General features: G+C 50.1%; 1 protein-coding gene across 3 annotated transcripts; it reads left to right on the top strand.

The window, feature by feature from the left end:
- The first annotated feature begins 4,062 nt into the window (after positions 1–4,062).
- Positions 4,063–10,485, top strand: LOC109267990 (nematocyst expressed protein 3-like). Of its 3 annotated transcripts, XM_019451050.2 has the most exons (4): positions 4,067–4,390; positions 6,967–7,826; positions 8,767–8,933; positions 9,203–10,485. In XM_019451050.2, the coding sequence occupies exons 3-4, from the start codon at positions 8,876–8,878 to the stop codon at positions 9,664–9,666; spliced, it is 522 nt and encodes a 173-aa protein (XP_019306595.1). In that variant the 5' UTR covers positions 4,067–4,390; positions 6,967–7,826; positions 8,767–8,875; the 3' UTR covers positions 9,667–10,485. The 3 variants fall into 3 exon arrangements, 2 of the variants coding, with proteins under 2 accessions (XP_019306595.1, XP_053754539.1); XR_008420687.1 differs by lacking the exons at positions 6,967–7,826; positions 8,767–8,933; positions 9,203–10,485 and adding an exon at positions 4,808–4,894 and having other exon boundaries at positions 4,063–4,390; XM_053898564.1 differs by lacking the exon at positions 4,067–4,390 and having other exon boundaries at positions 6,425–7,826; positions 8,767–10,485.
- The last annotated feature ends 1,920 nt before the right edge of the window (positions 10,486–12,405 follow it).

Genomic DNA, 12,405 nt, shown 5'->3' with positions numbered 1-12,405 from the left:
GAGTGTTGTCCTAGGCCATGGACACTTAGCGCAGTCTGTGTCTGTCCTGACTCAAAAAGATGTAGCCATTCTGCTTGGTTTACAAATCTTGTGAGATCCCCAGGCCAAATCTCATGAGATGTCAGGCCAAATGTAGCCAGAAGGGGGGAGGCACGACAACTCCTTACTGTAGTCACCTTTGTGCAGTGTAAATAGGCAGCGTTGGGACATTCCTGCTTTGTGGACTGCTACCAACACCCAGGGTCCCACAAACAACCCAAGGCCACCACCCAAAGGATATGAGCTCCCTGGCTCATCCTTTCCAACTCATCCAGCGTTCCAAGAGCAGCCGGGGTAACAACCACCACTAAAATAGGGAAGACTTGGCCTGGTGGCCCTTACTTTCTGTGAAGCTAGAGGGAATTGAAACAGGAGGTGAGGAGGTGCGGGGGAAAGGAAAGTGCACAGCACCTGGCTCCCCCGGACACACAATAAGCCCTCGTTGATTCTCCTGGGCTGTGGACACTTCAGGGTTCCAGAATCTCTGTGTTTCTTCTAATCTCAGAGCAAACAGCCAACTCTGTCCTGTTGACAGATGTCATGAGTTCGAGGGGCAAATCTCATGATATCTCAGGTCAAATCTGTTGAGATCTGGGGCCACATCTCACAGGAAGTTGCTGCAGCCAGAACTTCCTCACCTAGACCGGTTTGTGCAGGGGAATTAGGGAGGGCTGTAATATTCCTGGACCGGGGACACCTAGAAAAACATGGAGGCCCACAATAGCTCCCTCCATGTCACCAGCACCCAGACACAAGGGGGCTCCTTCCAACTTCCTCTCTCAGCATTCTCACTACCAAGAGATCATGACCATAGCAGAAAGAAAGAGTGGGGTGCTGAAGTGTAAGTGAACACAGATATATGGAATTCTACCCATTTCACTGGCTGGAGTTTCCATATTTACACTATACTTGCAGTCATGTAATTTATGAGAGTTTTCGTACTTGAATACAATCAATCTTAAGAGGCACTTCATTGATTTCTCAAACACCAGTCGTTTACTTCCTACTGGCATATATCTTAATGTAATTTCTTTAAATGTTTTTTAATGGCTATTTATTTTTGAGAGAGAGGGAGACAAAGCATGAGTGGGGGAGGGGCGGAGAGAGAGGGAGACACAGAATCGGAAACAGGCTGTCAGCACAGAGCCCGATGCGGGGCTCGAACCCACGAACCGTGAGATCATGTTCTGAGACGAAGGCGGACGCTCAACCCACTGAGCCACCCTGGCACCCCGATACTCTCATATATCTTAATACAATATGTCTGTAAGCTCACTAATTATGATTTTTAACCTATTGTTTTTCTAAGTCTTCTGTTTAAAAGCGGATGATCCTTCACTTCTTAAGATATACAGAGATATTCCTAAAACGTCATATTCATACATATGTAGACATTACACATAAACACACACATAGATGTTTACTCTTCTAATTTCCTTCATACAGTGTGTCCCGGAGGGAGAAAATTTTCCTTCAGCTCAGGAATTACCTTCGTATGTTTTGTGGTGCATATCTAGGGTTGCATTTTCTGTGTTTTGTGGGACATAGTTTCTCACAGATCATTACTTAAAACTTCCTTGCCTTTAAAACCAAGAATAAGTGAAAAGGTGGATATTTTAGGCACTCTAGACCAGGCTGATAACATGCTCCCATGTGCATTTCCTTGTCCTCTTTCCCCTTTATCGCCCCTTGTGCTGCTGGTTGTGCAACTACCTGATATCCTCGGGAGGGAGAAGGGACAAAATGGAGGAACTCTAGGTTCCTCAATGACCACATGAAGGACTTTAATCTCCAATCTAAACACACACCCAGCAACGTCAGGTAAGGAAATCTATGGGGACATGTTTGTGAAATGTGGCTGGTTCTCTGGTAATTCAGCATAACCTAATATACGTACAAAATGTTAACCTGCAAGATAACTTAGAAATCAGTGTAGTTCCATTAAAATTGGCTGTTTCAGTCAGTAGGGCATGAGACTCTTGATCTTGGAGTGTGATTTCACGCCCCAAATTACGACTAGTGGACTGAACAGATATACGATAAAATAAGTATTGAAAAATGATCCAGGTAAATTAGGCTATAATGACTGAGCTGCTACATGGTGGGATGGATCCCCTTACCACTTCAGTCAGCCACTGGAAATGAGCATCTGAGCATTCACATAGTGCCAGTGTCGGTAAGACAGCCACGTCTTCCCTCTAGGAGTTCAAGGTCTAGCCAGGAAGATGGAAAGAACATGAAACAAAAATGGGAATGACATGAGCAAGGACTCCATAGAAAAATTCAAGGTGCGACAACTGGGTCCTGAGCTCCACCAGGGGAGGGTCTGACTAGGCTGTGCTGAGGCAACGTTAAGATTTCCTGCCGCAGTGCAAGAACGAGCCAGCCCTGCACAAGTCTGAGGGTATGTAGCCTGGCAGAAGGCACAGTGGGGCGGACACTCGGAGGCAGGGGTCGTTGTTTCAGAGGGGACGTGTGAAAGGAGACCAGGGAGACCGGAAAGAGCTGCGGAGGACAGCAGAGAGGGAGGGTGAGGAGGGCCAGGGCCTGGGGCAGGAGGACATTGTCACTACTCTGCTCTAGTGCTGTGGGACAATATTCCCCCACCCTTAGTGGCTTCCTCATAAAATTGCCACCTCACAGGCCCAGGGGACCAGGAATTCAGCAGGACTCAGCTGGGGGCTCCTACCAGAGCCTCTCAGGAGGTTGGGGCTGCTGTCATCACTGAGACAGAAACTGCTTCACTCAACCCCTGAGCCCACTTCAGGGTGGTGGCAGGATTCAGTCCACATCGAGTGCCTTAGTCCTTCCCTGTCTGTTGTTGTCTCTCAGGGCTAGGCTAGTGTAACTGTCTGTGTCACGACTCAACACGGGGGTTGGTCCCCACTGTGAGGAGCTGACAGACAACACAGAGAGTGACAGTGAGCATGTGGCCGTGCCATGCACATTTTATCACCTAAACTTGTTTGGTCTGGGGTCACGGTGCCATCTTCTTTGCAACAGAAATCAAACACTACGTCCATACCACACTCCAGGAAGGAAATCCCACAAGGATGTGTTGACAGGATGTGGGCATCCCAGGGAGCCACTGAGGGGAGGGGAAAGTGAAGACCCTGCCAGGGTCAGTGCCTTGCCCAGAATCACAGACTGGTAGAAAGGCAGAACCAGGCATGACCCCAACTCCATGTCCTCAAAATGGGGTCCTGGATTTGACCCAGGATTTCAGAGGGGGTCTGGAAAAGGGTGTGTTACTGTCACTGGGTGCGGACATGGAGGTGGCGTGGGGGTGAGGCTGAAGAGGAGCGTCACAGAAGACATCCCAGCACGTTCTTCCCTGAGGAGGACCCCCAGGTCAGGGCAACCCACTGAGTGCCACCCTGTCCCTATTGTATGTACCCAGTGGAAAGGCAGGGAATGGCTCGTGGCACACTACTGACCAAGTCTACGTAAAAGAGAGTTCTGTCCTACTAGGCCCCAACTCCAATCCCTTCTGTAGGGATTGCTTTAGAAAGTAGAGAACCTAAGCTCCTGGGAAATGTTTGGCCATCCTTCCCTAGGTGGGGATGTGACCTTCTGGGACCCCAGAAAACAAGCACTGGTAAACACACATACACACACACACTCACGCACGTACGCACACCTGCAAGGACTGTGGGCTGGGATCGGAGGAGCAGCAGAATCAGAGGAGGTGAGAAGTTGAAGTGAATGTGGTTGGATAAACTTCCAACAGGTGATACCACTGCTCCAGTTTCACAGGTATCATCCTACATATGCCTGAGGACCTCCTGAGGAAGTACAGGCTAGAATGATCTCCATTGGGCAGGAAAGACACGGACCATCCCTGAGAAGCACAGTCGCGAATCTGGGACCAGAAAGAGGTAAGACAGAAGAGTTCTGTCTCAACCCAGATAGGGCTCACAGCTCGGACCCTGGCTGCCCCCAGACCTTCCCAGGGGACTGTGGAGAGGGGTGCATTGGTGGAACTGTGTACCCATGTGACATTTCATGGAGAATGCAGGTGAGTAGTCAGCAAAGAGAGGGCTATTTGCAAAGGTGTTATCCCAGGAGGGGACTCAGGAGGTGGATCCTAGGCAGTGACATCACTTTGCTCACAACAGGCCCCAGGAAAGCTTGGAACTCCTGTAACCTGGCACCCATGTTCTAGTAAGGTCCCATACCTGGCTCACTTGTCTACAGACACAGAGACTTTGGGATGTTCTCTTGTTGTTTTCCCGGGTACCAGGGCTCTGGATACCAGAAACCCCAGTGCTCAGGATTACTCAGATGTTGGAGAGGTTTCCTTAACCCACGCTGGCGATGCCTCAGGATGTTTTCCAGGAGGTCACATAAGGTAACACAGAGCTGCCTAGAGCAGGTCAGGACAGGCCAGGTCACAGCTCTGAGCCTTCCCTGGGCACTCCCATCCCCTCATGTTCAGTTTCAGGGAATGGGGGACATGGGGGCCGGTCCTCCCTGGGACCGGAGCAGGGTGGATGGCAGTGGACCACCTGGTGGACCCATCATGGCCACACACATGTCATGCTGGGAAGGAGGAAGAAGGGATCTCTGAGGTGCCTCTAACCGGTAACAGGTTGAATCCAAGCCCTCAAGCCACCTTGCTTCTCCTCCGTGGGGGAGGTGAGTGCACACTGTGGTGTCATATCTGGAATGCATTCATATGGGTCTGAGGACAAGCGAAAGCAAGCAGACACGGCTTTGAGGATTCCTGCCTGCCTGCCTGACGGCCTGCTGGGCACTGTCTTTACAGAGCCACATGCCACAGATGGAGGAGAAGCTGAATGAGAGCCCTTGCTCTACTTCCCTAAAGGAAAGGGGAAGCCCCATGCCATCAGCAGGGGGCCGCACTGACTCAGGGTGAGTGCAGGTACCAGGGAAACCCAAAACCCAGGGCCCAGAGGCAATGCAAAGAATCCCAGGGCCCAGAAAACACACTGCTGCTCCCCTGGTAGCTCTCGGAGACTCCTGGTCCCAGATGAACCTGGAACCCCATCTGCTCCCCAAACATGCCCTCAGGCCCAGCCCCTGCCACGGCCAGACGGAACATCACTCTCCACTTTTTTGTAGGAATATCAGAAAAGAGGTGTGAGACCATTTCACGTCCCATTCAGTCTAGAATATATTGACATTGTTGTACACGTTTCCCAGACGAACGTTCCCAGGAGTCTCGGTTCGCCCGACCATCCTTCCACACCTTCTCCACATCTGACACACGTTCGTGAGGAGCAGGGAGAGTTTTACCCAAAAGACATGGGGCTCATTGTATTATGTCTAATGCTCTGCACTTTGGGTGCCAAGCAACACGCCCCTGGGGCCCCTCCAGATCAGAAGCAAGGGCCTTATCACCTAGACAACATTCTGGAAATGTGACCACTCATCTCACCCATTCATCCCTTCACAAATGTGGAATTGTGACAGGATTCCCTTCTCTTGCCATGTCACAGTGCTGCACTGAACGTCCTACATGTCCTATTATCCTGATCCAAACTCTGCCAGGTACTGTCCCTCTCTTCGGATCCCCATAGAATGGACTGTGCTGTTAGAAATCACAGGGACACTGTTATTAATGCAGGGAGGTGCTGTGCATACTCATCTAACAATCTGACCTGAGATTCTTTCTCCTTCATGGTTTTTTTTAAAAAAATATGAAATTTATTGCCAAACTGGTTTCCATACAACACTCAGTGCTCATCCCAACGTGTGCCCTCCTCAGTACCCATCACCCACGCTCCCCTCCCTCCCACAACCCATCAGCTCTCAGTTTGTTCTCAGTTTTTATGAGTCTCTTATGCTTTGGCTCTCTCCCACTCTAAGCTCTTTTTTTTTTCTTCCCCTCCCCCATGGGTTCCTGTTAAGTTTCTCAGGATCCACAAAAGAGTGGACACATATGGTATCTGTCTTTCCTTGTATGGCTTATTTCACGTAGCATAACCCTCTCCAGTTCCATCCACGTTGCTACAAAGGGCCATATTTCATTCTTTCTCATTTCCATGCAGTACTCCATCATGTATATAAGCCACACTTTCTTTATCCATTTATCAGTTGATGGACATTTAGGCTCTTTCCATAATTTGGCTATTGTTGAGAGTGCTGCTATAAACATTGGGGTACAAGTGCCCCTCTGCATCAGCACTCCTGTATCCCTTGGGTAAATTCCTAGCAGTGCTACTGCTGGGTCATAGGGTAGGTCTATTTTTAATTTTCTGAGGAACCTCCACACTGCTTTCCAGAGCGGCTACACCAATTTGCATTCCCACCAACAGTGCAAGAGGGTTCCCGTTTCTCCACATCCTCTCCATCATCTATAGTCTCCTGATTTCTTCATTTTGGCCACTCTGACTGGCGTGACGTGATAGCTGAGTGTGGTTTTGATTTGTATTTCCCTGATGGGGAGTGACATTGAGCACCTTTTCATGTGCCTGTTGGCCATCCGGATGTCTTCTTTAGAGAAGTGTCCATTCATGTTTTCTGCCCACTTCTTCAGTGGATTGTTTGTTTTTCAGGTGTGGAGTTTCGGGAGCTCTTTATAGATTTTGGGTACTAGCCCTTTGTCCGATATGTCATTTGCAAATATCTTTTCCCAATCCATTGGTTGCCTTTGAGTTTTGTTGGTTGTTTCCTTTGCTGTGCAGAAGCTTTTTATCTTCATGAGGTCCCAATAGTTCATTTTTGCTTTTAATTCCCTTTCCTTTGGGGATATCTGATCAGAGATCCTAATGTGTTCAGCCATTTCCCACCTCAAAATCTCATGTGAATGCCAAGATCCTTCTTCGGACTATGGGCACCCAGGTCTCACTCTTGCCACAAGTCACTGACGGCTTGGGGATTTGGTCTGCATTCTGGACCCCAAGCCTCCTGATGTCCATGGTGCTGTGTCTGACTCTGTGTCCCTCCTGTGTTCTACCTCAGGGTACGAACATCTCACCCATGCCCGACAATGAGAACTGTGTGGAGTGGACCATCAAAGGAGGCTGGATGCTACTGGAGCAGCGAGTGGAGCACCTGGTACCTGCTTTCCTGGGTAGAGACCCCTCCTACCTCTTCACATTCTTGAGTACATAAAGAGCTTTCCCTACCACCCAGCACGTCCTGGACGTACGGTTTATGAGGTGAGCACCCTGCCCTTCACAGCCCAGTGTGATTCAGCCCCTGAAAGCTCTGAGTCTCAGGAAAGTCACCAAACGTCCTGGAGTCTCACTTTGTTCCTCTGATCCCGGTGGAAAAACTCCAGGTCCTCAGTGGGGGCACTGAAGGGAAAGTCACCCTGGCTTGTGGAAAGCTCTGCTGGCACGGCTGCGTCTCTGCTGGGTCATCTTTGTCCTCTTCCCCATGATCAACTTTCTGCCTCATCCCTCACTGTCGCCAGGTGTTGAGTTGGGCTGTTTTCCCATTGGAAAAGGAGACTGGAGGCTTTATCCGTGTGTCTGAGTCCTGGCTCAAACCAGTCAAGGATGCCCAGGATGAGCAGGACGCCCAGACCCACACCAATATGTGTGATGGAGCTGACTGGGGCCCTATCATACTTCAAACACGCAGCAAGCCCCACTAGGTGCAGGCACTTCTGTAGGAGCTGACTGGGATCCAATGCACAGAGCCAACAGTACCCTCCCCTCCAGAGCTGCATTCTAGTCAGCAGTCAGTGACTCTGGATGGGACAAGACGTAGCATCCACAGGACAGCTCATATGATGTCCTTCTGGCCTCCTCCAGATACGGATGCTTGCATTCAGAGGCTGAGGAGGATGGCGGACCCCGAGAGCAGGAGAAACTGTGAGTAGGCTGAGCTCATGCTGGAGGGCCTTCCTTCTCCAAGAGGGCAGTGCTGAGACTGTGTGTGGGAGGGCTGCAGGACCCAGCATCCCACACGTCTGAGAGTCCTGTGAGAGGGCAAAGTTCTGAGGGCTTCTCCCTGGAAGCAAGGAAAGGGGTTCTGTCCTGTCTGGTAGAGGATGGGCTTTGAGCACAGGGAGGCAGCAGAGGGCGCCAGAAGACCGCGTCAGCCCCTTAGAGAGTCCAACCCCATCCCTTCCCACTCACAGCCTTGCCTCCACCCCCATCAGGGGACCCAGAATAACGGTTTTGGGGAGCATCACGCTCACCACCTTGGGGAACATCCACAGTGCATGCTTAGCAAGGGTACAGGAGACACAGTGAGGGCTCAAGGAGCACATATCACCCACACGATGGGAGAACAGTGTCAGCGGGAGGACACCCACATGTGCACTGAGGGCATGAGGCAGCACAGAGGCACAGGTCGTCACGTTGAAGGCATCAGGAGGGTCCCAGCAAGCCCAGGTAAGAGACAGAGTCCCCTTGTCCCGTATTTGTGCAGATTTTCATGGAGCGCTAGGGTATGCAGTGAAGGCACCGACTCACCCCGACACCACCCCTCCACTCACGCACGGACTTGAATTCTGGTGGGAGGTAGGCAGCGGGACACAGCGAGGAGTCTGGCTGGCTTCCCCAAGAAGGACAGAGACGACCACATCATTGGTTAAGGGGTTCCCGTCAAACAGAATCTTGATAGTCCCTCTTCAGTGACCAGGTCTCTCGTAGGCGGGACTGCCAAATCACAGGTGGACAACGTATAGGACCACCCTCTGGACATCCAGGAGCAGGAGGCATAGAGGCCAGGTCCCACAGGCCTGTCCTGAGACATCAGTGGGAAGAACACCCCATGGTGATTATTCTGGCTACTTTTGTATCCCAGGGCCATCTCCTCCATCCTGGGCACCTGGCTGGATCACTACCCCGAGGACTTTTTCCAGCCTCCAGACTTCACCAGCTTGAAGCTGCTGCGGGCGTATGTAGGGGTCCACATGCTGGGCTCTGACCTGCAGCGCCGCGCCCGCCTTCTCTACTCATGGCGGAAACACCGTGAGCCCAATGAGCCAGAGTCTCTGGGCGAGGAGGACTCTGGGTGGGAGATGTGGGCATGTGGAGGGGACGGGGTATGCCACAGAGAACATGTTTCCTAGACTGCAGGTGGGCCAGGCGTAGGGACTAGTCTCAGATCACTGTTCCATTAGCCTGCCGTCTGGGAGATTTCCTCCTGGTGGGTCCTTTGACTCAGATGACAATGTCTGCGGGAGAGGTTTCCTGCCATGGAATGGCAATCACGGTGATGACACTTTCTATTCTTGAAGCTTTGGCAGCAGCTCTAGAGCCACATCCACACGTCCCTCGGGAGCGAGCCCCCGCTATCCCTGTGGTGCCCACTGAAGCCTCGCAGCCCAGGCTGCCTGAAGCCACCAGTTCTCCTGGAGCTCAGCGCGTACGAGAATCGGAGACCCTCACTACAGCGTCCCCACCAGGGCAGGAGGTACTCCCAGATCTGGCTGACAGACAGGAGCTGGAAGAGCCACCTGCCCCTTTGGTGGCCCCAGAGCATGAGCAGCCCTCAGCCCCAGCCGGCGGGGTCACGGAAGGGCTGGAGCAACCACCTGCTGCAGCTGAGCAACCAGCCTCAGCTCCCCAACAGCGGCTCATGTCGGCCGCAGCCCCAAAGGATGAATTCCCTGACCTTGTCATGGCGTTTGTTGTCATTTTAGTAGTGGGTATAGAGGTATTTAGTGTCCTTATGTACTACTGGTTTATACTTAAAACATAAATTAAGTTCCAAAAAATTTACTCTTATCCTTTGAAATTACAACTTCAAGTGTCAGTACGTACATTCGCAGGATTTTGCACCCATTACCACTATGTACTCTAGAACATTTCCATCACAGAGACACGTGGACTACTAATCAATCACCCACGGCTCATTCCCTCACCCCAGTCTCTGCAACCAGCGATCTCAGTTTCTGCTGCTTTAGCTCCTCTGGGACTTCCATGTGTGTGCAAACACACAACATGGCCTGTTGTGTCTGGCTACATGACAGGAGACTGATTAATAATTGTTTAAATATTCAATGGCACTAATATTTTTATGACAGAGGAATAGTCCTCAAAGAACAAAGATTAGGTGAAGTCCCCACTTGAAATATCTTCATTATCTGGCATGGGGACCCTCTGAGGTTTGACACAAGAGCAGAAGCCAGAAGAGAAATGTCTGGACCAGAGCGAATACCTTGAAAATCTTTCATTTTCCTGGACTGGCCATGGTGATATTGGTCTAACGTGCATATTATAAAAATACCCAAATGAAACCGTCAATATGCCATTTATGCTAATCTATTAGGCAATAAAGTATAAAGTTCTCAAGGTTTCCTACAGGTGACATGTATTCAGTAAAATGAAGATTTAAAGAATGAGGACAGGCACCAAGGTGGCTCAGTGGGCGAGTTTCCAAGTCGAATTTGGCTCAGGTCATGATCTCATGGTTCTTGAGATCAAGTCCCAAGTCAGGCTCTGCAATGACAGCTTGAAGCCCTGGTCAGGATTCCCCTTCTTGCTCTTTCCAAAAAAATAAATAGGAAACAACAAATATATACGGAAAAAAAAGTATATTCTTTGAAGACATAATGGCCCCCAACTCATGGTGTCACCTTCACAGTCCTTCGGCTTTGAGTGCAGCAGGTGTCTGTGTTTGTGTTCACGAGTGGTGTGACAGGTTGGGCATCCATCTAGGACTATGGTCTTGTACTATGGCATGTCCCCACAGTGGACAGGCACAGTCCTGACCCCTTCTGCATTCTCAGGGGCCACACATCATCCTTTACTCTACGTCTCCAGAAGCTGAATGACTTGGCCAATTCCAATATTTTGTCTGTCATCACTGTACACAAGGGTACATGTGTACCGAAACTCTCCCTTTCTGTAGGCGTGTACACCTAGCACAACTCTGGGGACATAATTTATAGGCATTTTTCGGGCGCTGCCTCCAGTTTCCAATATCTATAGACTCTTTATTCCGTTGGGGTCTTATGTGAAAAGCAGGGACCCCTGGGACTGATGGATCCCTGAAGAATCAGGGGGACAAGCCAGCACTGTGGCAATCAGGGTACCTAGGGGTGACCCATGGGGCAGGAAAGAAACCACACTCCCTCATTCTGACCTCCTGCACAGCATCCATGCCCCATGCCCTGGAACACACTCATCCAGGTCCCATCCCATGACAAACCCCAGCTGCCTGTGCACCTCCTGTTCCATAGCTCTGCTTCTCAGTAGAGCAGCCAGTCCCTGCTTTCAGGCCAGGGGAGGATGCAGGCTGGGCCACTGCTGTCTGCTTGCTGGCCCTCCTCCCAGGTTGGGTCGCTTACTCTCAGGAAAGTACCTCTACGTGCAGCTCAGGTCAATGAGTTAAAGACCATAACTTGAATGTGTTCATCCTGATGACTGAGTGGCAACAGCAAGAACCACTTGAACTTCGGCAAGGAAGAGAGTCCTTTACACAGCACATCAGGAGCTCAAGGAGACTGCAGGATGGAGACTCAGTCAGGCTTTGAAACCGAGTCAAGTTCCTCCACCCTTCAGGCTCCTCTAGCAGTGACGCCAGGCACCTGCCAGCCCCATCTTTGGGGAGCAGTGTCCTTGTCATGAGCAGCCACACAGCACCCACTGGTGACCACAAGACACACGGGAATACTGCAGGGCTCCCTGATCTCCCAGCAAAGAAAGTGCCATTCCAACCGACACATCCTTAGAGGATTCCAGGCAGATCAGACACAACTCTGTAAAATCCAATGTTTTTTAGGTGCCTTTCAGGAAGTCTATGAAAAATACAGGTCTCTTCCCAACTGCAGTATTCTGAGATGAATTCACTGAGCGGTGGAGTCAGGCACTGGGTTCTAGGACAGAAAAAAGAGACAAGGTGGCTACCTCCTAAGATGCACAGGGCATATTGTGGGATTGTGTTGGGAAGCATATATTTATGTCACAGCTCTCTGGTTCTGGTTTAAAGAAAAAATATATCCAAACAAACCTTATTTGTGGACTTGTTGGATTATATCACCCACAAAACATTTCAGAAAATTTGCACACTCTCACTCCATATGTCTGCTTACTCTCATCTAAATTCGATCGCATCATCCTATGTTCCCAGGTACTTTTTCACTTATTGGGGGTGCATGATACGCTCTAGAGAGACCAAAGTGACTCGACAACATTACTGGTAGACCTAATAAATGATTGCAGTCATGTTAAGATATGTATGTCGATGTACATAATGTGCTTCATTTCTATACATGATCACGAAGTATTAGAGAGAGAAATTAAGAAAATAATTTAAAATCACTCCAAAAGAAGAAAATACTTAAGAGTAAATTAAGCCTACAGGCACCTGGGTGGCATACTCATTGAAGCATCTGACTTTGGCTCAGGTCATGATCTCATGATTTGTGTTCTGAGCCTTGTGTTGGGCTCTGTGCTGACAACTCAGAGTCTGCAGCCTGCTTCAGATTCTGTGTCT

This window comes from Panthera pardus, unplaced genomic scaffold (assembly GCF_024362965.1).
Source record: "Panthera pardus isolate Hobbes unplaced genomic scaffold, ASM2436296v1 HiC_scaffold_8, whole genome shotgun sequence".
NCBI classification, from domain to species: domain Eukaryota; kingdom Metazoa; phylum Chordata; class Mammalia; order Carnivora; family Felidae; genus Panthera; species Panthera pardus.
The sequence above is the reverse complement of the archived record's forward strand: the minus strand, read 5'-3'. Positions and strand labels throughout refer to the sequence as shown.

Bases quoted from the DNA above. Each gene is read 5' to 3' on its own strand.
- LOC109267990 (XM_053898564.1), top strand. From the start codon at position 9,130: ATGACAATGTCTGCGGGAGAGGTTTCCTGCCATGGAATGGCAATCACG.